Consider the following 26,327-nt stretch of genomic DNA (forward strand, 5'->3'; position numbering starts at 1 on the left):
GACAGTCAGTGGGGTTCCCATCCCACACTTGTAAGATAGTCATTGGAAGACCCAATAGGATCACAAATCATCCCAGTCACTCCACTGCTGCATGTTCAAGGCTAAGCCTGGTCTGGTGTGTAATTCCATGTTCCATGACAAGTGGTATAGGCATGCGTCTGCAAAAGTGTGTGTGTGTGTGTGTGTGTGTGTGAGGGAGAGAGAGAGAGAAGGGGTGCTAAAGCATGATTTCATACAAATTTCCCCAATTAGTTATATTATCTTTAGAGCCTGGCCTGAACACATTTATCTATGAAGGCTTGGGAGTGTCCGTTAATCTAATGTATAGGGAAACACCCACAATCTAAATGTAAACGATCCCAACAGAACAAAAGGAAATCTACATGATTTGTATATCAGGAGTACTGGCATTTGACCTTCCCACTCATTTTATTACCAAGTCCTTTATTCTCAAAAGTCATAACTCCATTGAAGTTGTACTCCCTAATTACAGTATGATGTGAGTTTCAGCATTTTCATGCGTTGTGTGAAGACAGTATTTTTACAACCAACTTACGAAACATGGTGAGGAGACTATTTTAGGGCAGTCCTGACAAACACTGCTTGCTGTGTTTTCCAAACCTGTTTCCTTAGACAAACAGGGGGTATCAGTCAACTCTGTAGGCCCCAACATTTGGGATGTGCTCAGCTGCTTCTCCAATATACCACCCAGATGGCAAGGCCCCCAGTTAATTTGGTCCACTTCCTATCAACAGTCACAGCAATGCATAAGGATACGTCAATCACTGCCCTGTGGGCTAATGCAATAAAAAGCAACACTTTCTAAATAGAATGCGTAAACTTGTCACACAATATACATACAATATAGCAATAACATGTCATTTCAATTTGGTTTCAATGTAAATGTACTAAACTGCCTGTGATAAATGACATGGGGGGGTCCACCGACTTTAAAGACATAACGATCTTATTCCATTTGATTGGAAATGTTCACAAATCACTTCCATGTGACAAAGTAATCAAAAACCATGGAACTATACCAACCTTTTGGGGAGGTATGGATGGAATTCTATACATAAACTAACCTGGCCAATAGGTTAGGTATCTTTAACATGTTCCATAGGTTGAGGATTATTAGTAGACTAATTGCTTTCATCTAATTGACCATTTGCTTTATTAGACGTGACTTCATTACACCGGTATGAAGGAAAGTAGTTGGAAAACGATGTCAGAGGTTTGTCTGAATACTTGCCCACCCTTTATAACAGTGGAGTCTTACGGGAATGTGGGTTTGTCCTGTGGTCCGTTAGTAACCCCCCTCTCTGTGTGTCTTAAAAAAGCACCTCCCCTCTTCCAATCAGGGCAATTCCCTAACTTTTCTCTTCTTCTCACAAGGCTATAGTTCAATATCCCATTCTGGAGCACATATCTCATTTCAAATTTCGACTCAGGGCTCCTCGACTTCAAGGCACTGCAACAATTGTAAGGTATTGTGCTACTATTGATTTATGACACTGGTTATCAATAATTCACTATTACGTTGCATAGGCCTATGGGTGTTTTACCCGAGTTGATAAATGTTTTGCATGTGTTATAAAGCAAAAGTAATGTGCATTTACTTGCTTATTCAAAAGGTGAATGGTTGAAAGGAAATATAAAAACTGTTCCGATTAGGATTGTTTTAGGCAAGGCTGCTACATCTGTTTTACAGGTATTTTTTTAGTGGCTGCTAAATTGTCATTAGCCGATTTACGAGCAGAGGTTCGTTGTACATTCTTTAGGAGTATTAATACTGTTTTATGATATTTCACACAAGAAAGGTGTGGTTATAGCCTACTATCATGCATTGTTACTGTATTACTTTGCAACTTTGTTTCAAGAGATTGTACCTTTTGTCGTCCACTTCGAGGGCATGTTGCCGATTTTCTCCCATTCAAAAAGTTGCTGAGAAAATGCCTTCATTATAGTGCCAAAATGTTTAGCCCGTTGGATATTGTTAATTTCACTGTTCTATGTAGTTTTTTCTGTCGTTTTATGGAACGCTTTTTTCATAGTTAATACAAAGGTGAATAAAGTTGCATATGCATTTTAACCGAATGACGTTTTATGTGTATTTCTTGCGATGGAAACAGTTTACCGGTCATTTGACGTTTGAGTCGAGAAAGGTTACACTGGGTTGTCACTAGTTACTACAGCCACAAAGTAAATATGTGCTTTTTGGTCTTAATTTTAAGGCTAGGGTTAATCATAAGGTTAGCAGGGTAGTTAAGGTTTTGACTAAGGTTAGAGTTAGTTTTAAAACCAGATTTTAAGAAGACAAATTGTATAAATGGGCGGGAATTATGACTTTGTGGCTGTGGTAATTAGTGACCTATCCATAGGTAATTGATCAGGCATTTTTCTTTGTTCGGTCTGGCGGATTGATCGCGCCCACATTGATTCCCTCTCATAGCCGTCTCTAAATGAAGACACTAACTTTTTTCCCCATTAAGGATGTCGTTGTAGCCTATCAAATTTGTGAAAGAGGAAAAAAATCTGAATACTTTCTATGTAGACTTTCTAGTAGATGACTTTCTGTATATTACAATGACACATGATGATAATACTTGCGTAAGGAAATGTGTATAATGATTTCTTGCTACAACATTTCAACATGATATTTTATGTAAAGCAAATTCAAGTTTGTTTGTCTGTGTGTATGCTTGCTGTGTGTGTCTCTGTGAGTCAGAGAGAGAGAGAGAGAGAGAAAGAAAGAAAGAAAGAAAGAAAGAAAGAAAGAAAGAATGAAAGAAAGGGGTGGAGGGAAGGAATGGAGAGTATTGTTACCAATAATTTATCACTCATCTACCATTAAATGTGATTGTAGTCAGGGATGGAGGCTATTTTTCTTCTCCTTTTCTTCCAATAACTGTCTTCCATTATTGAAGGGAAAATCTCTCCTTCCTGCTCTGTAACCCCCTGATGTGGGTTAAACTGTGGTTATATATCACTGGGGGCCCATCATTCAGTCTTAAAGCTGACTTTTAATGAGAGAACTTGAACGTTCTTCTACTTAATATGTTCTAATGCAGTCAGAACAGACTTGTAAAAGTAAACTTCCAGGTAAGTTATTAGAAATTAATTTGATGTTGATGAGGAATAACTGAAGCCTTTCCAAATTAAGAGTGAGAGGAGGGAGAAAGAGGGGTGGGGAGTTTGGGGAAAGGGGGGCACTCTAAATAAAACAGTTGAATTTTCAACAATTCACAATTAAAAATACATTTCACTGTTATTTGGCACAGCAACCCGTTACTTTTTCTGCACACTTGAAACGGCACACATTCCACTCTAAGTACCTTTCTTGTAGCCCATACTCTTGTGTTGAGATGGTTGACATGTCTGCGGGATGCCAAAAACCCTGATGTACGTTCCTGTGTCTGCCCCCTCCAGCCCCCCACCCTGGAGTGCATACTGGGACTGGGACAGGTCCACAGATACGTGAGTGTAACTCGTCAACGAAGAGGAAGCTACATCATCCAGTAGTCTTCAGCAGCAGGGCTACGCAGAAACACACACAGAGCAGCTAATGGGAGCAGGGAAGCTGGCCCGGTTGCTGCTGGGATGGGCGGCCGTTTGCTGGGCCGCGGTCCACACCGCGTACGGCCAGGCAGGAGCGGGAGATGGAGGGTACCAAGCCAGCCGCTTCACGGGGAAGGTGGACGAGAGGGAGGTGCAGAGGGTTCGCCGGAGAGGCCAGGAGACACTGAGAGGGTAAGGAGTTTAGTTTATGGAGTTCTCTGTTTGCTGAGTTTTGTTTAGGCAGGAACTGCAAATTATTTATGTTGATTGACACAAAGAGCATTTGGGTGGTTGTCTGTCTTTGAGTTCAACCATACTGCTCCACTGAAACATGGTAATATAATTAGGTTTAGAATGTGGACAGTTGGACAATTAGTTTATGGCTAGCTTTCCCCATTGAGCTGTCTTGGCAACTCTTTCTTCCACTGCTGTGCTTCCTGGGCTAAGGCCAACATAGCCTTACTACAGCCAAATAATGCTGAATACATCATTGTTCTCCCAAAGACAGCACATGTTCGAAGCTAAAAGGTTGCTTGCAACATTGATAGATACTTGAGTATTTACAGCAAAATGGAGTCTAGGGAAAGGGGTTGGGTCATTCATGAAGGTTTGTTGAGTGAACGCAATGACCCAAATCTAGGCAAGTAGGCATTCTGTTAGGCGTATTAGCTGGAGAACACATAGCTGAAGATTGCAGGGGAAAGTTTATTAGCAAGACCGTTTTGAGCGAATCACTCGTAGTGGGGGTAAATGGGCAGTCAATTGGGAAATCACAAACGGGGGTGGTGTTCCAGTGTTCCAGTGGGGTGGATTATAGAAACCACAGAACCCTCCCTCCTCCCCCTTCTTCTCCATCATCATCCAATCTCCCCAGGGACTGGGTGGGATGTCTGTCAATAGAGGACGGCAAGCTTTTACTGTACGTTTCCTCCTTTTGAAAAAACAAAGGATGTTTTGTTGGGACGATTCTCAAATGTTTGCATCAGTTATTCCAATCAGTCTCTCATCTGTCCCTGCTTATGGCTCCCCTGCGCCCCAACGCGGGGAAGGGAGTATTCAGATCGTTCTGGGGGCCACGACAAGGGACATTTGTTTCACTTTCGCAGGTGACAAAACAACAGAACTCATGGCAGAGCGAAAAGGAGTGAAAGGGAGAGGGAAAGAGAGAGAGAGAGAGCTAAGCCATCATGGAATGAAATAGTATAACATTACAGTGCAGGACCTGGATAGGGTAACGCACACATAGGACTGACTTGCTGTTTTCTTAAATGTTCAGTAATGATTCACGCTGCACAGAACAAACAGACGTGTCTGCGTTGTCAGTCAGTGTGAGTAATTTGGCAGCCATTGGACCTCTCTGCTGGGCGTAAATGGATCCCCTGTATATCGGAGAGCCAAACAAGTCTCAATGGAGCCATTTTGTCTGTGAACCAGCTAGGCACAAGGCCACTTCAGGCCTGACCTGTGTCACATTCACTCTGTGGTTGACTTAGACACACGTAGTGGGCTGCTCTGGTCTGGCAATCTTATCCTCTGATCTACTCAGTGAAGCAGAACTGTGTTGCATGGTGTCAAGATTAGATATGAAATAATATTGCAGTGAATGCAACAGTTGCATAAACTCGTGCTGTTCCCATTAAACGATTGCCTTAGTTTTCATGGCGAGCAACATACCCGGTGGACTTTTCCCATCATTTTGTTCAACTCCACCATTGTTTATAGAGTAAAGTATTTGCACCCAACATATACAAATTATCCATGGTCCCCTCCCCACACAACATAATGACATGACATTGGAAAGTCTTCCATTACACATTCTGTACAGCATCAGATTCTCTCCGGGAGAGAGATTATGTTAATGGTGGTCATTACACTTTGTTGTGTGAACACATACCAGGGTTTCAGACTCTACTGTTGCTGGTTTGTTGTTGGACTGGCTGATGTTGAGTGTGTCTGATTTATTGACTTCCTAGGCAGAGTGCAATTTGACGTCTACACATGGGTGGAATCTGATCATACCATGGGCCCGGGTCCTGGGACCTCCTCAATTACCTTGATACTATACTGTACAACCTGGGAGGCTCTGTAAAGTGGTGGCCTCTAGGTTGAGACAGAGGGACGGGAGAGAGGGAGAGAGATGTGGGGCGAGGGAAAGTAAAATAAATAGTGAGTTTGTGGCTCATAACCAGCCATGCCAGAAAGAACGAACGAAACAGCCTTTCAGGTAGGCTAATAAGTTCTCCTGCATGTGAAGAGGGAGGGAAGAGGTCCAGACTGGGACTTCTAGGCAGCCAAAACTCTGCTCAGGGGAGATGCTTTGGACGTTCACTCACTTGGTAGTCTTTCTCAAAGTAGAGAAGTGCATTCAGCCACCCAGGTTCCTTCCAAGGTAAATTGGATGGAGTACTTGCTCTCCCCAGAGGATTCCCTGGTACATGCCTAACCCATAAGAAAATAATTCCTATATTCTAGAATGTTCCGGTCGTTCTCTCCAATAAAGCTTTAGATACATCAGCTGGTATTTTGAAGAGGGGAAGAGGATGGAAGGGCAAGCTTGCTAAGTCTGAGAGGAACATTTGGAATGTATGAAGGATGACCCATTTTCCTGTGTTTTTTATGCATTAGAGTTCCTTTCATTTTTTATGTGTCTGCATTTTATGCATACATTCAGGCTAGACCTAAAAGACTGAACCTCCATTTCAGGGGGTACATGTGGCATGTGGTCGAGCTAATGTGGTTTAGATTTTCTGTCATCCTTGAAGAAAGAGGCAAAACAAGAAATCTATCCACTCCATCTGCCCTAGGACACAATGTATGTATGGTTTTTTGTTTATGGAGTTGACGGGAGGGATTCAAGTTTCGCAACAACTCTGCCTATCGTTATAGTTTATCACATACATCGTAAGTTTGGCCATAATTCACATGGGCCTCATAAAAAAACTAAGAAAAAACTTGGACAATACACTTGATGGTTATTCTTACGGAGAACAATTATGCCCATTCGGACTTTGCTTGGCCCATGCAGACCGCCCTCCCTCGTCCTGCTCCCTCTAAACCCACTAACCCAGAGAGTGAGAGGTATATACAGTACCAGTCAAAAGTTTGGACACACCTACTCATTCCGGGGTTTTTCTTTATTTGGCCTATTTTCTACATTGTAGAATAATAGTGAAGACATCAAAATGATTAAATAACATATATGGAATCACGTAGTAACAAAAAACGTGTTAAACGAATCAAAATATATTTGAGATTCTTCAAAGTAGCCACCCAACTTTTCACACTCTTGGCATTCTCTCAACCAGCTTAATGAGGTAGTCACCTGGAATGCATTTCAATTAACAGGTGCCTTGTTAAAAGTGAATACAGAAGATAGTCCTATTTGGTAAAAGACCAAATCCATATTATGGCAAGAACATCTCAAATAAGCAAAGAGAAGTGACAGTCCATCATTACTTTTAAGACATTAAGATCAGTCAATATGGAAAATTTCAAGAACTTTGAAAGTTTCTTCAAGTGCAGTTGCAAAAACCATCAAGCACTGTGATGAAACTGGCTCTCATGAGGACTGCCACAGGAAAGGAAGACCCAGAGTAACCTCTGCTGCTGATGACAAGTTCATTAGAGTTACCAGCCTCAGAAATCGGCAATTAACTACAACTCAGATTGCAGCCCAAATAAATGCTTCACAGAGTTCAAGTAACAGATACATCTCAACATTAACTGTTCAGAGAAGACAGGCCTTCATGGTCAAATTGCTGCAAAGAAACCACTACTAAAGGACACCAATAATAAGAAGAGACTTGCTTGGGCCAAGAAACACGAGCAATGGACATTAGACCGGTGGAATTCTGTCCTTTGGTCTGATGAGTCCAAATTTGTCCAATTGCTGTGTCTTTGTGAGTCGCAGAGTAGGTGAACGGATGGTCTCTGCATGTGTGGTCCCAACGTGAAGCATGGAGGAGGAGGTGTGATGGTGTGGGGTGCTTTGCTGCTGACACTGTCTGTGATTTATTTAGAATTCAAGGCACCCTTAACCAGCATGGATACCACAGCATTCTGCAGCGATACGCCATCCCATCTGTTTTTCTCTTAGTGAGACTATCATTTGTTTTTCAACAGGACAATGACCCAAAACACACCTCCAAGCTGTGTAAGGGCTATTTGACCAAGAAGGAGATTGACTGAGTGCTGCATCAGATGACCTGGCCTCCACAATCACCCGACCTCAACCCAATTGAGATGGTTTGGGATGAGTTGGACCGCAGAGTGAAGGAAAGGCAGCCAACAAGTGCTGAGCATATGTCGGAACTAATTCAAGACTGTTGGAAAAGCATTCCAGGTGACTCCCTCATGAAGCTGGTTGAGAGAATGCCAAGAGTGTGCAAAGCTGTCATGAAAGCAAAGGGTGGCTACTTTGAAGAATCTCAAATATAAAATATATTTAGATTTGTTTAACACTTGTTTGGATACTACATGATTCCATATGTATTATTTCATAGTGTTGATGTCTTCACTATTATTCTACAATGTCGAAAATAGTAATAAAAAAAAGAAAGAAAAACACTTGAATGAATAGGTGGGTACAAACATTTGACTGCTACTGTATCTCAGCCCCCTTTTACACCAGTACAGTATGAGCTCAGGGTTCAAATTAGTCAAGTGAGAGAATCACTTAGATAAGAAAAAAACGTTCTCAGGCGTTTTTAGAATTAACACTAAAGCAGGCCAAACAACTTCCCAGAGTTATGAAGATGAACTCAGTGAATCCTATCAGCTCCAGATCTGACAAAGAAGCAAGTCCAAATATCTTAAGGCAGAAAAGGGTAGCAATCTACCGACAGGGTCAAATGCCAGTGAGCTGACCTCTGACATTTAGAAGGGTTTGTAGCCCCCATCCCCCTTTTCCCAGTTGGATTACCTCCTCCAACTGACCTAAAGTTGTCCTGGCCTGAAATCCAGTCTGTGGTCTTTACAGCCCCCCATTGGCCCAGCTAATTTCCCACTAGTCCCAGCATGGCCCCTTCTGTGCCTCTGAACTGTCTGGCTCTGACCTTCTGTTCCCCTGGAATCCTCCATGTGAAGAGCCTCTGGCACTCTGTCTCATAACTGTTGAGTTTGCACTTTCTAGCCAGGATCCTGTGGCCCCCAGAAGGCCTCTAGATTATATGTTGGTCTGTAAGATCAAAGGACTGAGAAAAAGTCTGAAGATTTGGTCCGTTTGAGGTTCTGTCGTGTCTTTCACCATCTTACACTATTAAACAAGAGGGAACGTCCTAGAGAACATAGACGCAATGAAATGTTTCTTCTGAAAGCCTTTGAGCTCTAAGCCTTTGGAAAACACCAGGGTAAAGGTATTTTCCTAACAGTTGGGCTCTGAAAGTATTTCACTAGGGTTATACCAAGTCCCATTTGACCTCATTGACAGCAACTTTTCCAGTTCCATACCATAGCTGCTGTATCTGAAATCTAGAACAATCTCTCAATCTAAACCAAGGTTTTTTTAGGTCACAATAGAATGTGCTTTTGTTTTGGGGTTTTAATAGTTCTCCTGGCTACTGTGCTGTGTGCAGTCATCTTTGTTTTATTACTATTAATGAATTATAATGAGAGTGCTATGGGCCAAGAGGCTACATCAAAGACTTCAGCCAGCTAATCCTCTTTAAATTGAGTGCTGAAAACAGCATGACGTTTCAATATTGAGGCAAATCCCAAGGGCTGAACTTCTCTGTACTCTCCTCCTGTAAGGAGGCCGGGGTTAGCCTGAAGGAGAGCGCAGGAACAACAAACCCAGCCAAACCGATATGTGTGGGATTACTGGGTTGACCCTGGTTTGGCTGGGGCATGTTGTCAATTGGCATATCCAGGTTTCAATGAGCGGAGGAATTGCTAACCTGTGTAGAGAGATGATTGACTGTGGCATGCAAGCAGTTTTGCCGCATTAATCGTTGGAATGTTGCGCTCTTGCGCTGTTCGTGTATGTCAAAACAGCATTTTTCAAGCCCCCTCAAGATTTGTGTAGGCCTATGACCCAGAAGTGCAGCCTCTCATGGGTTCGCCTCTGGTTGCTAGTGTTGCCCCTTTCTCTGTTTCCATATCTGCTGCTCTGTTTTCTGCTCCCTCCTCCTCCTCCATCTCCTTAACATAAACCTGTTTTCCTTTACCTCCTACTGATCCCTCGTCCCTGTCCCTAAATTCTGTATTTTCTTACCTCCTAACCTTCATTTCATTACATCTCTCCTTTCCCCTCCCTTCCTCTTCAATCTCTTTCTATCTCTATCTCTTTTGTCTCTGCCTCACTCTTTCTCCCTTACCCTTTCCATTCCCCCTTCTATTTTCTTGCTCTCCCTCCCTCCCTCCCTCGCTCTCTCTTTCTCCCACCCTCCCTCATTTTCTGTGTTTGTGCCATCTGGTAATGCTGTTGGAGGTGTGCTCTCCTTTCTGTTGTCCTAACGATCCAAACTACAGCTGCTCTAGTCTGTTCCCAGGTGACTGAGAGACACCGGTTAATGTCTAGAAAGGAAGAGGAGGCGGACAATCATCTTGTGTTGCATGAAGGAAAAGTAGATGTTCCCTTAGTTATGGATGCATCTAGAGCAGCCCTAATCCACCTTCTGCTGAGATTCAGTTTACTATAGCTCTCTGTGAATTCCACCCCCTGGTTATAATATTGTCCTACAGTGTTGGATGAATTCCAAAGGGAAATGCACTGTATACACTACAGTGTTGCCCTTTCATTCGACTCTCTGACTGAGGTCTGAGTCACTACCTCCATAAGGTAGTTAGAGTACTTGAGGCCAGGTCCGTTATGTGTGGATGTGATTGGAATGGTCCCTCAGGGGGATGTTGTAGCTAATCTGGAACACCAGTCAGTCGCTCTCTGAGCTGTTTTATGACTCGTATATGTGTCATGTGATCAGGGCAGCTTCCTGTCCAGTCACTTTTTTTTAAGCCTCCCGATCAATCAGCAGGCAGAACCTGGACTCCAGGAGGTGCAGGACTTTAGCCAGAAGAGCAGAGACCAGGGAGGTTTAGAGAAAGGGGTTTATATATATCTGCTGTTTCTTGGGAAGTTTACATTGGGTATGTCTAAAAACAAACTGGTATTTTCGTGTCAGCCATACAAGAAATGCCTACCGTCAACGTTGGAGCTGTTTAGAATGAAAGCAAAGGTCGCCAGGGTCTGTGAGAGCGCTTGGAAAATAACTCATGCCCATGTGTGTTTGTTGAAGGATTTTCTTAAATTATATTGGGGCTCTGTTGAGTACTGGGTTTGTTTTCCCTGTCTTTGCAGGCCCAATGTGTGTGGCTCTCGCTTCCACTCCTATTGTTGCCCTGGCTGGAAGACTCTGCCTGGAGGGAACCAGTGTATTGTCCGTAAGTACCGAGACATTATGGTCACAATACCTATAAACTGAAAGTCAGGTTGCCTCTGCACTGGTAGTCTATAAAACCCCTGTATGAATCAAATGAATCATATCAAATAGAGCTTTCCATGAACTTATCAGAAAGTGCTTAACCTGCCTAGGACTGGGGTTCCGCTACATACAAGTATTAGACACCATTTTAAAGATAAAATTCTCATTAATCCAACCACCGTGACCGATTTCAAAAAAAGCTTTTCGGCGAAAGCAGAACATATCATTATGTTAGGTCAGCAACTAGTCACAGAAGGCATACAGTGATTTTCCAACCAAAGAGAGGACTAACAAAAAGCAGAAATATTGATCAAATTGATCACTAACCTTTGATATTCTTCCTCAGATGACACTCCTGGGACAACATGTTACACAATACATGTATGTTTTGTTCTATCAAGTTCATATTTATATCCAAAAACCTCAGTTTAGATTTGGCTTTGCCTCCAAAACATCCCGTGAATTTGCACAGAGCCACATCAAATCACAGAAATACTCATAATAAAAATGAATAAAAGATACAAGTGTTATTCACAGATTTAAAGATATACTTCTCCTTAATGCAACCGCTGTGTCAGATTTTTTTAAAACTTTACGGAAAAAGCAAACCATGCAAAGTCTGAGTACGGCACTCCGAGACCAACACAACCCAAGAAGATATCCGCCAGTCAGAAATAGCATTATAAATATTCACTTACCTTTGATGATCTTCGTCAGAATGCACTCCCAGGAATCCCAGTTCCACAATATATGTTTGATTTGTTCCATAATGTCCATAATTTCTGTCCAAATTCCTCCTTGTTGTTTGCGCGTTCAGTACACAATCTAAACTCACGACGCGCGGGCAGGTCCAGGCAAAAGTTCAGACGAAAAGTCATATTACAGTCCGTAGAAACATGTCAAACGAAGTATAGAATCAATCTTTAGGGTGTTTTTAACATAAATCTTCAATAATGTCCCAACCGGAGAATTCCTTTATGTGTAGAAAAGCACTAGAACAGATCTCGCTCTCACGTCAACGAGCGTCACGAGCTCAAAGCATTCTGCCAGACCTCTGACTCATTCCCCTCTCATTCGGCCCCACTTCACAGTAGAAACATCAGACAAGGTTCTAACGACTGTTGAGATATAGTGGAAGCCTTAGGAAGTGCAACATGACCCATATCCCACTGTATCTTCAATAGGGAATGAGTTGAAAAACGACCAACCTCAGATTTCCCACTTCCTGGTTGGATTTTTTTCTCAGGTTTTTGCCTGCCATATAAGTTCTGTTATACACAGACATCATTCAAATTGTTTTAGAAACTTCAGAGTGTTTTCTATCCAAATCTACTAATAATGCATATATTAGCAACTGGGACTGAGTAGCAGGCAGTTTACTCTGGGCACGCTTTTCATCCAAACGTGAAAATGTTGTTAACAAGTTAACAGAAATCTGTGTGCAAAGAGTAGGCCAAGAGGAGAGCTCAGTCCATCCTCTTTTGGCTGGCTAAGCCAAAGTTCATCTAGAAATATATTTGACTTCTCTTCTATCTCTCCTCCCAGCGATCTGCCGTAACTCGTGCGGTGATGGCTTCTGTTCCAGACCCAACATGTGCACCTGCGGCAGTGGCCAGCTCTCCCCCAGCTGTGGGGCCGGAGCCGGAGCCGGAAGTGAGTCCTAACACCCAGCACCCTACATCCCCGAACCCCACTCCCAGCAACTCTCCAGCAACCACCCAAATACACCCCAACACCACCCAATACACCCAACACCACCCAATACAACCTAACACACACAATGGACCACCACAGCTATAGACACTCTACAGATCAGACATCCATGTTGGCACCACCAAATGTTCCATAACAATATCCCACTGGACACAGACGACAATTCAACGTCATTTCATTAAAGTGACGTGGAAACAACGTTGATTCAACTAGTGTGTTCCCAGTGGGACTGTTCCCATTTGCCTAGTTAACTCTGTATATCCATGGCTTTGCCTGTCTGGCCAGACCTCCCCCCAGAGGGCTATAACATGTCAGGGTAATGCTGCCTCAGAGACAGCGTGGCCTGGTTGACAGCCTCCAGCCGCTCCAGACTCAGCCTCCAGGTCAAAGGGTTTGGGAGGATTAATGCACATGCCTGGGGCTCCTAGCCTAGCCCACACTACTGAGTGTGTGTAGCATGCTCACCTGCGTGGCTGGGCGGGGGCTGACTCGTCAATCACGCCTAGCCCTTTCAGGCCCCTGTACACACACACTGAGTACTGAGTGTGGGCCGGCCCATCTGGCCCTGAGGTGTGAAACAGGATCTACTCCACAGTCCACACACACTGGTCGAACGCCCCAGAGATGCCAGACGCCTGCTTTATGTGCTGGGAAAACAGTTCCCAAAACCGGGGTCTAAGCGGCTAACGTCCCCCCATAGGCTGAACGTTGGAGACAGGCCTAGTGATGGGAAACGGTATGAAACAGTATGAAGTCATTTCCCTTAGCGAGAGAGAGAGAGGAGCTGGAGGCAGGAGCTTCCCATAGAGCTGTAGCGAACTGATTGTCACACTCACCGCTTCTGCTCTCTTACAGAGGGATTTATGGCCTTTTTACACACCTACCTTACAGTATTGGGATTTTCCAGGTCTGGTGTTTGTTTTGTCCCGTTTTTTCTATTCTAAACTAATAATTTTATTGTTCCGTTTCAACCTTCTTTGCAAACAGGCCAGAAATGTTGTAGTTCAACACTGTGAGTTGTGTCTATCATTAAAGACCGTTCTCTCTTTCTGGCCTTCTGGAAGATTTAATGGGGTCAAGGGTCACGCAGGTTAATAACTGCTAAGATTAAACATGGCATAAATACACCCATCAGCCAGCTCTGGGAAATGACTCTGACAAAGCGGTTGCACCTTTCATACAGGTTTCATACAGGTCAGCGGTCTAGTGCCGGGGAGTTTCTGTCCAACAAAGCTATGTTTGATCCATCCTATAACGACCAGTAGACGCATTAAAACCCGGTCTGTCTAGATCAATCCTCCATATGTTCTGATACTGTAGGTTGAGCTGGGATTTCACTGGGGGTGTTCAGTTTTCACATGGTTCTCAGTGCATGAATTTAGTTGGACCACAGAAAGCTTTAGACACCTACTACAGTAATTTGCAGGCCTTTTTAAAGGTCAAATTTTTTATCTCAATATCGAATCATTTCTGTGGAACAATTAAGTACCTTACTGTCATTGATTTTTTTTGTAAAATGGTCAAAAATGTACAAAATTAGTTTCTTAGCAGAAGCTATTTCTCAAACAATAATTTTGCTAGGATTTCCGTGGGAGTGGTCTATAGTGTGTGGCCTAGTTGGAGGAGCCTAATGGGAGGGATTTGTAACCAGAAAACAAGCTGTTATTGGCATAGAAGAGGAAAAATCTCTTTGTTAGTGGTCTATTAACTTATACTGCCTGGTGATGTCTTCAGGCGGTCCAAAACCCCACCAATGCAAAACAGGCAGAAATTTCAGGCAGACTTTTCAAACAGCTCTTACACTGAAAGGACATTATCATAACTCACAATTCAACAGTATTATTCCAACCTCATAGTGTGGAAATATGTATAAAACACAGCAAATCACGTTTTTGAATGCATTTCCCCTTTAAGTGAGATGCAATACCACTTTGGGTGACTCTACAGACTAATGTACTGCAGTTGACAAGCTTAAAACTAAATGGAGACCTGTTTTGAAGTACTGTCAATTTCCCTTCCCTTAATTACACCCGGTCTCTTGAAATGTAGTCATTGGTCAGGTTATTGATAGCACTTTTATGTCTCAGAGGCCACATCTGGAATGTAGAGGTCGGAACAACTTGGAAGAAATCAGCAGCATGTTTTTGGTCAAGCTCTTTATAAACTCAGAAAGACCCTGTCTTTCAAAGATAATTCGTAAAAATCCAAATAACTTCACAGATCTTCATTGTAAAGGGTTCAAACACGGTTTCCCATGCTTGTTCAATGAACCATAAACAATTAATGATCATGTGTCACGCCCTGGTCTAAGTATTTTGTGTTTTTCTTCATGTATTGGGTCAGGCCAGGGTGTGGCATGGGGTTTTTGTATTGTGGTGTGTTTTGTCTTGGGGTTTTGGTGTGTATGTATTGAGATTGTAGCTAGTGGGGTTATCTAGCAAAGTCTATGGCTGTCTGGAGTGGTTCTCAATCAGAGGCAGGTGTTTATCGTTGTCTCTGATTGGGAACCATATTTAGGCAGCCATATTCTTTGAGTTTGTCGTGGGTGATTGTCCTTAGTGTCTTCGTTCCTGTTGCTGTGTTAGTTGACACAAGTATAGGCTGTTTCGGTTTTCGTTACGTTTATTTGTTTTGTAGTGTTTGTATTGATTCGTGTTTACGTTTTGTTGATTAAACATGGATCGCAATCTACACGCTGCATTTTGGTCCGACTATCCTTCACACCTAGAAAACCGTAACATCATGCACCTGTTAAACGGTCATTAAGACACTAACAGCTTTCAGACGATAGGCAATTAAGGTCACAGTTATGAAAACTTAGGACACTAAAGAGGCCTTTACTGACTCTGAAAAACACCAAAAGAAAGATGCCCAGGGTCCCTGTTCTTCTGCGTGAATGTGCCTTAGGCATGCTGCAAGGAGGCATGAGGACTGCAGATCAGGCCAGGGCAATAAATTGCAATGTCCGTACTGTGAGATGCCTAAGACAGCGCTACAGGGAGACAGGACGGACAGCTGATCATCTTTGCAGTGGCAGACCACGTGTAATAACACCTGCACAGGATCGGTACATCCGAACATCACACCTGCAGGTACAGGATGGCAACAACAACTGCCTGAGTTACACCAGGAACGCACAATCCCTCCATCAGTGCTCAGACTGTCCGCTATAGGCTGAGAGAGGTTGGACTGAGGGCTTGTAGGCCTGTTGTAAGGCAGGTTCTCACCAGACATCACCGGCAACAACGTTGGGCACAAACCCACAGTTTCTGGACCAGACAGGACTGGCAAAAAGTGCTCTTCACTGACAAGTCGCGGTTTTGTCTCACCAGGGGTGATGGTCGGATTCTTGTTTATCGTCGAAGGAATGAGCGTTACACCGAGGCCTATACTCTGGAGCAGGATTGATTTGGAGGTGGAGGGTCCTTTATGGTCTGGGGCGTTGTGTCACAGCATCATCGGACTGAGCTTGTTGTCATTGCAGGCAATCTCAACGCTGTGCGTTACAGAGAAGACATCCTCCTCCCTCATGTGGTACCCTTCCTGCAGGCTCATCCTGACATGACCCTCCAGCATGGCAATGCCACCAGCCATACTGCTCGTTCTGTGCGTGATTTCCTGCAAGGCAGGAATGTCAGTGTTCTGCCATGGCCAGCGAAGAGCCCAGATCTCAATCTCATTGAACATGTCTGGGACCTGTTGGATCGGAGGGTGAGGGCTAGGGCCATTCCCCCCCAGAAATGTCCAGGAACTTGCAGGTGCCTTGGTGGAAGAGTGGGGTAACATCTCACAGCAAGAACTGGCAAATCTGGTGCAGTCCATGAGGAGGAGATGCACTGCAGTACTTAATGCACTGTTACCCCACTCTTAATGCACTGTTACTGTTGATTTTGACCCCCCCCCCCTTTGTTCAAGGACACATTATTCAATTTCTGTGGAACTTGTTCAGTTTATGTCTCAGTTGTTGAATCTTGTTATGCTCATACAAATATTGACACATGTTAAGTTTGCTGAAAATAAACTCAGTTGACAGTGAGAGGACGTTTCTTTTTTTGCTTAGTTTATCCACATACTATAGTTATATGGCTGTGTGTTCATGTCCAGGCATCGCATTTTTTGATCCTTTATTTATTAAGGAAATCCTATTGAGATTACCCATCTCATATTCAAGGGAGACCTGTTGCTTATCGTTATGTTTATGTGCATTTATTTAACCTTCATTTAACTAGGCGAGTCAGTTAAGAACAAATTCTTATTTACAATGAAGGCCTCCTGCGGGGTTGGGGGCTGGGATTAAAAATAAATATAAATTCAATAAAAATATAGGACAAAAGACACGTCACGACAAGAGAGACAACACAACAGTACATAAAGAGAGCACATTGTTACGACATGGTTCCGGACAAATAAATTAATATAGGCACTATAAAAGACTATTGACCAATAGATCTGCTTTGCTGTGCCCAGGATCAGTCCAGTCATCTCAGACCTCTTCCCATAACTATAATTACCCTCTAATGTCCGTGAACGCTACCTCAGAGTCCCTCGGAAACAGCTGTCAACTAACGGGGTCCATACAGGCTCAGCACAGCTCAACTCTGAGAAAGTGGTATTATATACCTGTAGATCTGTGACACAGACCGAAGAGCCCCAGAAAAAAAGCTTTGGCTTCCATTCTTGGAAATCCTAATCACTGCCACAAGTTAATTTATTCTGGATTCCTAGCACAGATTAATCCACAGATTTAGCTCTGGCATGAAATGTTATTTCAATGGAGATTCTCCATTTGAGCATGCTTTTTATTCCAGGACTAGGTTTAATCTGTATCTGGAAAACCAGCCCTATTTGATGTAACTTTACTAATCAGATGTGTTAACTGAAGTTCGTAACTGAAAGACAGAAATGCGAATCAGCCAAACTCACCAGACTACACTTCTTTTTTGTTCTTTTTTTCTGTTGAGGGTGGATCAGCTTAATATTGCGGAAAGAATGTTGCTTCCAATGTAATTGTCTGCATCATTTCCAATCCCCCATATTTTTTTGGTAAATATATATATCCATACACGCATGCATATATATACACACACATACCTATATAGACATACATACTTTTTTAAAGAATATACCTTTATTATTATTCCCCGCAAACCCTTCTGCCGATCCCCCAATTGGAGAAAACTAATAAACACTTCTGCTTCTACCTTCAATCCATACATCTTATACACACTCTACAGAGACAGTCTACTTTACAATAGTTCTCTCTTGTTTGTTCTTAGTCCTTCCTCTATTTCTGATGTCCATCCAGTTTGATTTCTATTTGTAACTATGCTATTTCACAAAAGCTCCGAACCTATATACATTCTACAGATCCCTTATGCCCTACATTGTTTATCTTGTTATTAGTCCCACCCTTCAGCTCCACTCAACCCCTCCCATCTGTCTCTCAACATCATCCATTTCAGATTTCTACTTGCCATATATTTTTCAACTGTGCTGTGATGCTTCACAAAAGAATTGAACCTTCCTATTCTCATAGCTTCTACTGATTGTAAATTAAAAATAAACATTTTTGCTAAAATAATAATTATATTATTGATTGATTGACTATGGCTTTTCAAATCACCCAGTATTGCTATCTGTAGTGTTAGTTCTAGGCAAATGTTGCAATTCTTCAGCCATTCCTGGACCTGTGACCAAAAATGAGCTACATATGGACAATTCCAAAATAAATTATCTAATGACTCTGCCTGCTCACAGCAGAATCTGCAGAGCTGGGAAGATTGTATCCCCCATAAACATAACATTCTATTAGTTGCAAGAATTTTGTATAGTAATTTATATTGAAAAATTTGAAGTTTTGAATCCGGCGTTGTTTTGCGTATCAATTCATAAACCATGTGCCATGGAATGGGTACATCGAAAATCTCTTCCCAACTATTTTGCAATTTATATGGCTCAGCTGTCAGTTTTTTGGTCCTTAAATGAAATTGGTATATGTTTTTATTTAGCACACTTTTCTTTAACCATTTATGTTCTTTAATACAGGCCGACATACAAGTTCCTTACTTTTTTCCCCTTCTACTTGCCTCTTCCATTTTTGTGGTAATGCTGCAATTAATTGGTTGTCATTTTGGGTAGAGCAGACATTTCCATATGTCTGTGTTAGCTGCATGTGTGACTTAACTCCACCAGTCCTATTTATGATATCATTCACTAAATTTATACCTTTTTTAAACATTTCTTCGATAAATACAGTTTTTTTTATCAATTAGTATATTTGAATTTAACCACAATATTTGTTGTACTATTTGTTCCGTCCTTTCAGGTGGATTAAACTGAAATTGCAACCAACTTTCTAAGGCTTGTTTAAAAAATAAAGATATTTTGGAGATTATTTCCTTTTCAAACAACCAAAAGTGAGCAGGTGTAATCTGAATAAAAGGGAAAAGGCCCTTCCTGAATATAGGATGAGACATTCGTACCAATTGACTAGAGAACCAGTTTGGATTTAAGTATAACTTTTATATGACTGATGCCTTTAGTGAGAGGTCTAATGCTTTAATATTTAATAATTTCTGCCCACCGAATTCATATTCGTTATATAAATAGACCCTTTTAATTTTATCTGGTTTGCCGTTCCAAATAAAATTGAATATTTTTTGTTCATATAATTTAAAAAGCAGGTCACTAGGTGTAGGCACACCATAAGCAAATAGGTAAACTGTGATATAACTAAGGAGTGAATCAGGGTGATTTTTCCACAAATAGACAGGTATTTTCCTTTCCATGGTAGCAAGATCTTATCTATTTTTGCTAACTTTCTATAAACATTTATTGGAGTGAGATCATTTATTTCCTTTGGGATTTGTATACCGAGTATGTCTACATCTCCGTCAGACCATTTAATTGGTAAACTACATGGTAATGTAAAATGTGCATTTTTTTAGTGATCCAATATGTAATATGGTACATTTATCATAATTTGGTTTTAATCTAGAGAGGATAGCAAAAGTATCTAGATCCTCTAAGAGGTCGTGGAGAGACTCCAATTGTGGTTTTAAAAGAAAACATGAATCATCAGCGAACAATGACACCTTAGTTTTTAGGCCACAAATTTCTAATCCCTTAATATTATTGTTTGATCTAATCTTAACAGCTAACATTTCGATGGCAATAATAAACAGATATGCCGATAGTGGACAACCTTGTTTTACTCCTCTAGATAGTGTAAAATTTCTGAGATGTAGCCATTATTTACTATTTTACAGCTAGGGTTACTATACATAACCTTAACCCATTTTATAAGAGATTCCCCAAAATTGAAATTTTCTAGGCATTTATATATAAACTCCAGTCATACTTTATCAAAAGCCTTTTCAAAATCAGCTATGAAAACCAGGCCTGGTGTCCCCGATATTTCATAGTGTTCTATTGTTTCCAGTACTTGTCTTATATTATCTCCAATGTATCATCCATGTAAAAAACCTGTCTGATTAGGATGAATAATATCTGACAATACTTTTTTAATTCTGTGTGCCAAGCATTTTGCCAGGATTTTTGCATCACAACACTGAAGTGTAAGAGGTCTCCAATTTTTTTAAATGGACTGGATCTTCATATATACTACACTAGACACTAGACTACACTCTTACATAAGCCAAATTGATTTGAAATGACGATGAAAAACGTGATGCTGTGAATCGTTTCAGACACGGTTCATCAAAGTCTCAGCACCAGCCTGTGTATTTCACAGCATGACATCTCCATAGTGAACCTGACGTTGACATGTTACTGATCCCAGGAGCTGTGTATAAGCCAGTACAGAACAGAACACAGCCATAAAGTCCCTCAGTGTTCCAACCCCACCACCACTAGTTTACCTCCCGTCAATTTTTTTTAAAACTCACAGATGTGGAGGATGCAGGCCAACCCACAGGGCAGCCACACAGAGGTGCATTGTGGTTCATGTTCTGTGGGACCCCAACCTCCTGCACGTGTGGCATTCTAGGCACCGGTCACAGGAATGTACCATCTCTCCTCATCTGGGGGTGGGGGTAGCTGGTCTAGCCAGTGAGATCATTCCCCCTTCCACCCCCTCTATTTCCACCAACCCCCCATTACAGAGAAAACACATGAACCCCTTCAACCCTAAACGTGCTGTAACACAAAAGTTCTGTAAACTGAGTCTACAGCCATGTCTGATGTTCTTCCAATCCCCCCCTCGCCCCTCCCTTTGTGACCTATTTAGAATATTTTTTCTGGAACGGATGAGAGACATTTGAAAAATTGACGAAATTCTCCTGAGCTGAAACGTTTGCATGATTACGTCATGAAAAATTGTGGGGGGAAAATTGTGTCCTAGGCATTTTGTGTCCTCGCTAGTTGTTTTCCCCCTTGCAGTGCATCAAGGTTCGGCGCTGCAATCAGTCAATAGAGTCATTTTTCATGTTTCATTTCCCTGTTGGCCTGAGAGATTAGCCTGAATGCTGTGGGAGTTAAACGATATGGCCCACTGCCCTGGAGCTCTGAGTTGAGCTGAGGTTGAGTCTGGGGAGAAAAGATCGGTCTTCCCTCATGCCGTGCAGACCTGTACAGAAACTCATAAACCTCTTGTCCAAAGGCATTCACGCTAATCCATCACTAAGTGTCTGCACGAGACGCTAGCCAGGCCTAGAGTCAGACTGGGCGTTAGCTAGGTTTGCTATGCACAGTCAGTCAGAATGGTACTACTGGGTCATTTACAGTAACTGGAAGTTCTAGAAAAACTGAATAGGCGAAAGGGTCCAGGAAATCCAGTCATGCTGTATCCCCTCGCCACCTCATGAATCACAGCCTGTAGAGAAAGAGAGATGAATTACAGTAATTAAAGATGGCAGCAAGATAGAGAGATGAATTACAGTAATTAAAGATGGCAGCAAGATAGAGAGATGAATTACAGTCATTAAAGATGGCAGAAAGATAGAGAGATGAATTACAGTCATTAAAGATGGCAGAAAGATAGAGAGATGAATTACAGTCATTAAAGATGGCAGAAAGATAGAGAGATGAATTACAGTCATTAAAGATGGCAGAAAGATAGAGAGATGAATTACAGTCATTAAAGATGGCAGCAAGCTAGAGAAAGAGGGTTGAATGACAGTAATTAAAGATGGCAGCAAGCTAAAGAAAGAGAGATGAATGACAGTAATTAAAGATGGCAGCAAGATAGAGAGATGAATTACAGTAATTAAAGATGGCAGCAAGATAGAGAGATGAATTACAGTCATTAAAGATGGCAGCAAGATAGAGAGATGAATTACAGTCATTAAAGATGGCAGCAAGATAGAGAGATGAATTACAGTCATTAAAGATGGCAGAAAGAGAGAAAGAGATGAATTACAGTCATTAAAGATGGCAGCAAGCTAGAGAAAGAGGGATGAATGACAGTAATTAAAGATGGTAGCAAGATAGAGAGATGAATTACAGTAATTAAAGATGGCAGCAAGATAGAGAAAGAGAGATGAATGACAGTAATTAAAGATGGTAGCAAGATAGAGAGACTGAGAAGGGTGTTCCAACTTCCAATCAACGGCTTGCATGGGCATCATGTACCGTTCTACCCAGGCTGAGTAGAAACATAGGCATCTGCCAGAATCAATTACTGTGGAAGTAGTCTCTTGAAATGTTCTGTGTTTTTAGGGAGACTGACTAAGCCCTCTCATTTTACCACTCTGCTATGGGCTGGTCTCTGCTGTAGGCTGGCTGGTCTCGGCTGTAGGCTGGCTGGTCTCTGCTGTTGGCTGGCTGGTCTCGGCTGTAGGCTGGCTGGTCTCGGCTGTAGGCTGGCTGGTCTCGGCTGTAGACTGGCTGGTCTCGGCTGTAGGCTGGCTGGTCTCGGCTGTAGGCTGGCTGGTCTCTGCTGTAGGCTGGCTAATCTCTGCTGTAGGCTGGCTGGTCTCTGCTGTAGGCTGGCTGGTCTCTGCTATAGGCTGGCTGGTCTCGGACAGATCTGGTTGGATAGAGCATCTCCCCACTTCCCCCCCAAATATACTGAGTGTCTCTGTCTGTCTGTCTGTCTGTCTCTCTGTCTGTGGAAAGCTTGCTGCTTAGAGTTCTAAGAATGCTGCTCTGCCAGGATTGAAGCTTTCTGATCTCAGCACATTCCCATCTATAGGACACAGCTGGCTCAACTTATAGCCTCCACGGTCTGTTTGATTAAACTGCGGCCTGGGCCTTGTGTGGCAGTACAGTGCTCAACAATAGACTAATACAATTAGCTCTACACAAATACAGCCCAGACGTTTCTGTTACAGTCGAGCGCGCTACAAAACTGTAATAGTGAAAAGTGAGTGTTGATATAGTTGAGTTAAACTAAAAGGTTGTCACAGCCCAAATACCAGTATGTAAAAGACAGTCAGTACCCAAGTGTCACTACCAGGCATTGGGCTAACTGTTAGTCATTGGCACAGGTCTGATTACTAGATCCTTGTTACACAAATATGGAGTTGAACTGTAATGATGTTCCAAGTTAAACCGAACACCTGAGGCGTTGAAGTTCCCTTTAGAGGTCATTGCCTGTGTGTGTGTGTGTGTGTGTGTGTGTGTGTGTGTGTGACCAGCTGGTTGAGTTGAGGTTCTTGGCTAGCAGTAGCAAGTTTTCCCCGGCTGCGTCTGTTGACCCCTGTATGTGTCCCACAGTGCAGAGCTGTAATGTCAGGTGTATGAACGGAGGCAGCTGCCAAGAGGACTCCTGCTCCTGTCAGAAAGGCTACACCGGCAACCACTGTGGACAGCGTGAGTATCTACCTCACTTTCAACACCGCACTCCCCCAGCTATCGTGTGTGTGTGTTTTTCTGTCCGGCTGTATCAGAACCCTAACACGCCTCTTCCCCTGTCCTCTCTGTAGCTGTGTGTGAGAATGGTTGCCAGAACGGAGGGCGCTGCATTGGGCCCAACAGATGTGCCTGTGTCTACGGCTTCACTGGGCCGCAGTGCGAGAGAGGTAAGAGCAGTCATCCCACTTCACCCCTACTGTAAACCCACAGGTCTGCTCATAGACGGTTTACATGATCAACACAGGATCCTGGCTCATCCCATAAACCCTGTGTCTGCTCACAGGCTGGATATGTAGAGCGATTCAACGACTCTTGGAGGATAAATTGAAGTTGACAGAGGAATGTTTCTTGATATTTAGTGTTCACAACCAAAGTGTTTGAAGTGTATATAGGGATGGGCAACTCCAGTGTAGATCAGTGTTTCCCAACTCCGGTCCTCCAGTACCCCCAACAGCACACATTTTAGTTGTCGCACCCGTCAAAAGAAACCTGATTCAACTCAGGTGTGCGTGTCAGGGGCAACAACAGAAACCTGTGCTGTTGGGGGTAGTGGAGGAGCGGAGTTGGGAAACAGCGCTGTAGGACTATAACTGAAACTATAACTATAACTGAAGCCGCCTATCGACCTCCATTGGTTCTTTTAAGAGTTGATGAAAACCTCGAACAGAAAGAGACATTATCACAACAGTGCCTGGGACTCTGATGAGAGACGCCACACAATCATGTGGCGACAGACTGCCCCCCCGCTTTATCACAACACACCCACCAGTGCTGTGGAAGATAGTGAGCCAGGACCTTTAGAGGCTTTCATCTACTGCATATATGAACTTCATATCAGTCTAGACACAGTGTGACCGTAGTGTGACTGCATACAGTAAGTGCACGTATACAGACACGATGGGGGTCTGTCTCCCTAGACTTGACCATTGGCTGTAATCTGGTTGTCTAATTTTGTGGATAGTGGACTCCCTTCTGTAGAGGCTAAAGCTAAGATGAATGGTTAGGAAGAGGTAAGAGCCAAGAGGAGGGGCTATGTGTCACTGGGGGTGTGTCTCAGTAGGGTCTGGATCAATGCCATTTCAATTCAGTCAATTCTGGAAGTGAGCTGCAATTCCAATTCATGAGTTAAAAGGTCCTCAGAAAAAGGGATCTGCGTTTGTCAATTAATGAATTGGATTTCAGCTCGTCCCCAAAATGTACTGACAGACTTGTCCCATAGTGGTCACAGACCTAGTGTGGCCTCCAGCTAGACCTAACAGCCCAATGACTCAACCCCTTCCCCTCACCTAACCACCTCTCCCCTGACCTCCCCTTTCTCCTGGAAAACACAACAGGAGGGGGGGGGCTCACAGAAATCTGGCAATAAAAAATACGGTTCTCGCTCCAGGAGTGGAGCGAGGGAAGGAGGGAGGGATGGAGGTAGAGGCAGGGGGTACAAGTAAAAATGGATTCCCCAGCTGTGTACACAGAGCGAGGCGCGGCCAAACAAAAACAGTCTTGAGAGAAGGGAGACCACCGGACCCCCTCAGCTCTCCAGCAAACCTCCCACCGCCTCAGTTTGTGCGTGTGCGCGTGCACTTGCGTGTGTGGCGCTGACCCGACCTCCTCACTGTGTCCGGTGAAGTCTGGGAGAGGCTGTAAAACTGTCCCTCTATAGCCTCCTCAATCATCCACATCTACCTAAAGAGAGATGTGCTTTAATTCTCACATAAGCCCAGGGCTTCCTTAACTCAGTGAGAATTGACATGTCATTATTACCAGAGATTTTACTACTCTGTCCTGTGAAGACGTCCAGCTAGATAAATCTTTGACTCTCCAAGGTTGCAATTAGTGGTTTTTGAAGTGAGGTGTTACGGTAAAACCGAGCCCAGAGGTGCTTTGACAGTACATTACAGTTACAGTAGGTGTGGGTGTTTTCCTCTGTCGATGTACTGTCTATGAGTCACAGGGAAAGCTGCTGGTCTAATAGGTTTCTCTGTCAGGGTGTGTGTGTGTGTGTGTGTGTGTGTGTGTGTGTGTGTGTGTGTGTGTGTGTGTGTGTGTGTGTGTGTGTGTGTGTGTGTGTGTGTGTGTGTGTGTGTGTGTGTGTGTGTGTGTGTGTCACTGACAGGCTAGTTAAGCATGAATTACAGTGGAGACTGACAGCCACTCGGGCCCCTCTCTAATCAGCTGAGTTTCCCACCATCCCCAGCCTCCTCCAGCCTGCAGCTGTCCATTCTGCAGCCTGGAGCCACAAGCCCTCTCATTACGAAGCAGCTGTATGAATGCGGCAATGGGGAGTTGTTCTGCTCACATGTCCAGTGTATCTCGGCTCATTAACCAGGCTCAGGTCCAATAGTGAACAGTGATACCCTTATGGGCCCACACAGTCAGCCCAGTCCAGCCCAGAGAGCTGGCCCATGATGACGTCAGGACGATGACGAGGGGATGGAAAGGGGGAAGTGTTGCTATTTCTGTCTCCATCATGCAATCTGTCAAAGGCTCCCCCAGTGGAAGGGAAGGGTGTGTCCTCGGGAGAGAAGTGTGTCATTTTTTCGCTCCATAGAGACCTTATAGAATGGGACATGCTGCCAAAAAGAGAGACCTGTAAACTCTGTAATGAGTACAGTACAGTAACTCTACCTCATCGCCATGTTATGCCTTTTATGTTTTAATGACATCGCCATGTTATGTTTTGTGTGTCATTGGAAATGTTTTTTTTTTTTTAAACATGCTGTTTTTTTGCGTCTGCTTTTCATAGTGGCACTACATTTTGGTACTTCTCCCATAAACAAATCATAAATACATTTGTGAGTGGTCCTAAGAGGAACAGTGAAGGGTAGC

The 26,327-nt window shown here is 43.1% G+C and overlaps 1 protein-coding gene across 3 annotated transcripts in view; it reads left to right on the forward strand.

Annotated features, from left to right (window-relative positions):
* The first annotated feature begins 1,361 nt into the window (after nt 1-1,361).
* LOC112251550 (fibrillin 2b) overlaps nt 1,362-26,327 on the forward strand; it is a 96,884-nt gene continuing 71,918 nt past the window's right edge. For 2 of the 3 annotated variants that reach the window (XM_042322062.1, XM_042322064.1), the window contains exons 1-6: nt 1,362-1,487; nt 3,430-3,750; nt 10,853-10,935; nt 12,522-12,629; nt 23,367-23,462; nt 23,576-23,671. In XM_042322062.1, coding sequence (XP_042177996.1) covers nt 3,566-3,750; nt 10,853-10,935; nt 12,522-12,629; nt 23,367-23,462; nt 23,576-23,671 — 568 coding nt within the window. In that variant the 5' untranslated portion in view covers nt 1,362-1,487; nt 3,430-3,565. The remainder of the gene's footprint in view (nt 1,488-3,429; nt 3,751-10,852; nt 10,936-12,521; nt 12,630-23,366; nt 23,463-23,575; nt 23,672-26,327) is intronic. The other variant, XM_042322063.1, reaches the window with a different exon arrangement.

Source organism: Oncorhynchus tshawytscha, linkage group LG05 (genome assembly GCF_018296145.1).
Source record: "Oncorhynchus tshawytscha isolate Ot180627B linkage group LG05, Otsh_v2.0, whole genome shotgun sequence".
Classification (NCBI taxonomy): Eukaryota; Metazoa; Chordata; class Actinopteri; order Salmoniformes; family Salmonidae; genus Oncorhynchus; species Oncorhynchus tshawytscha.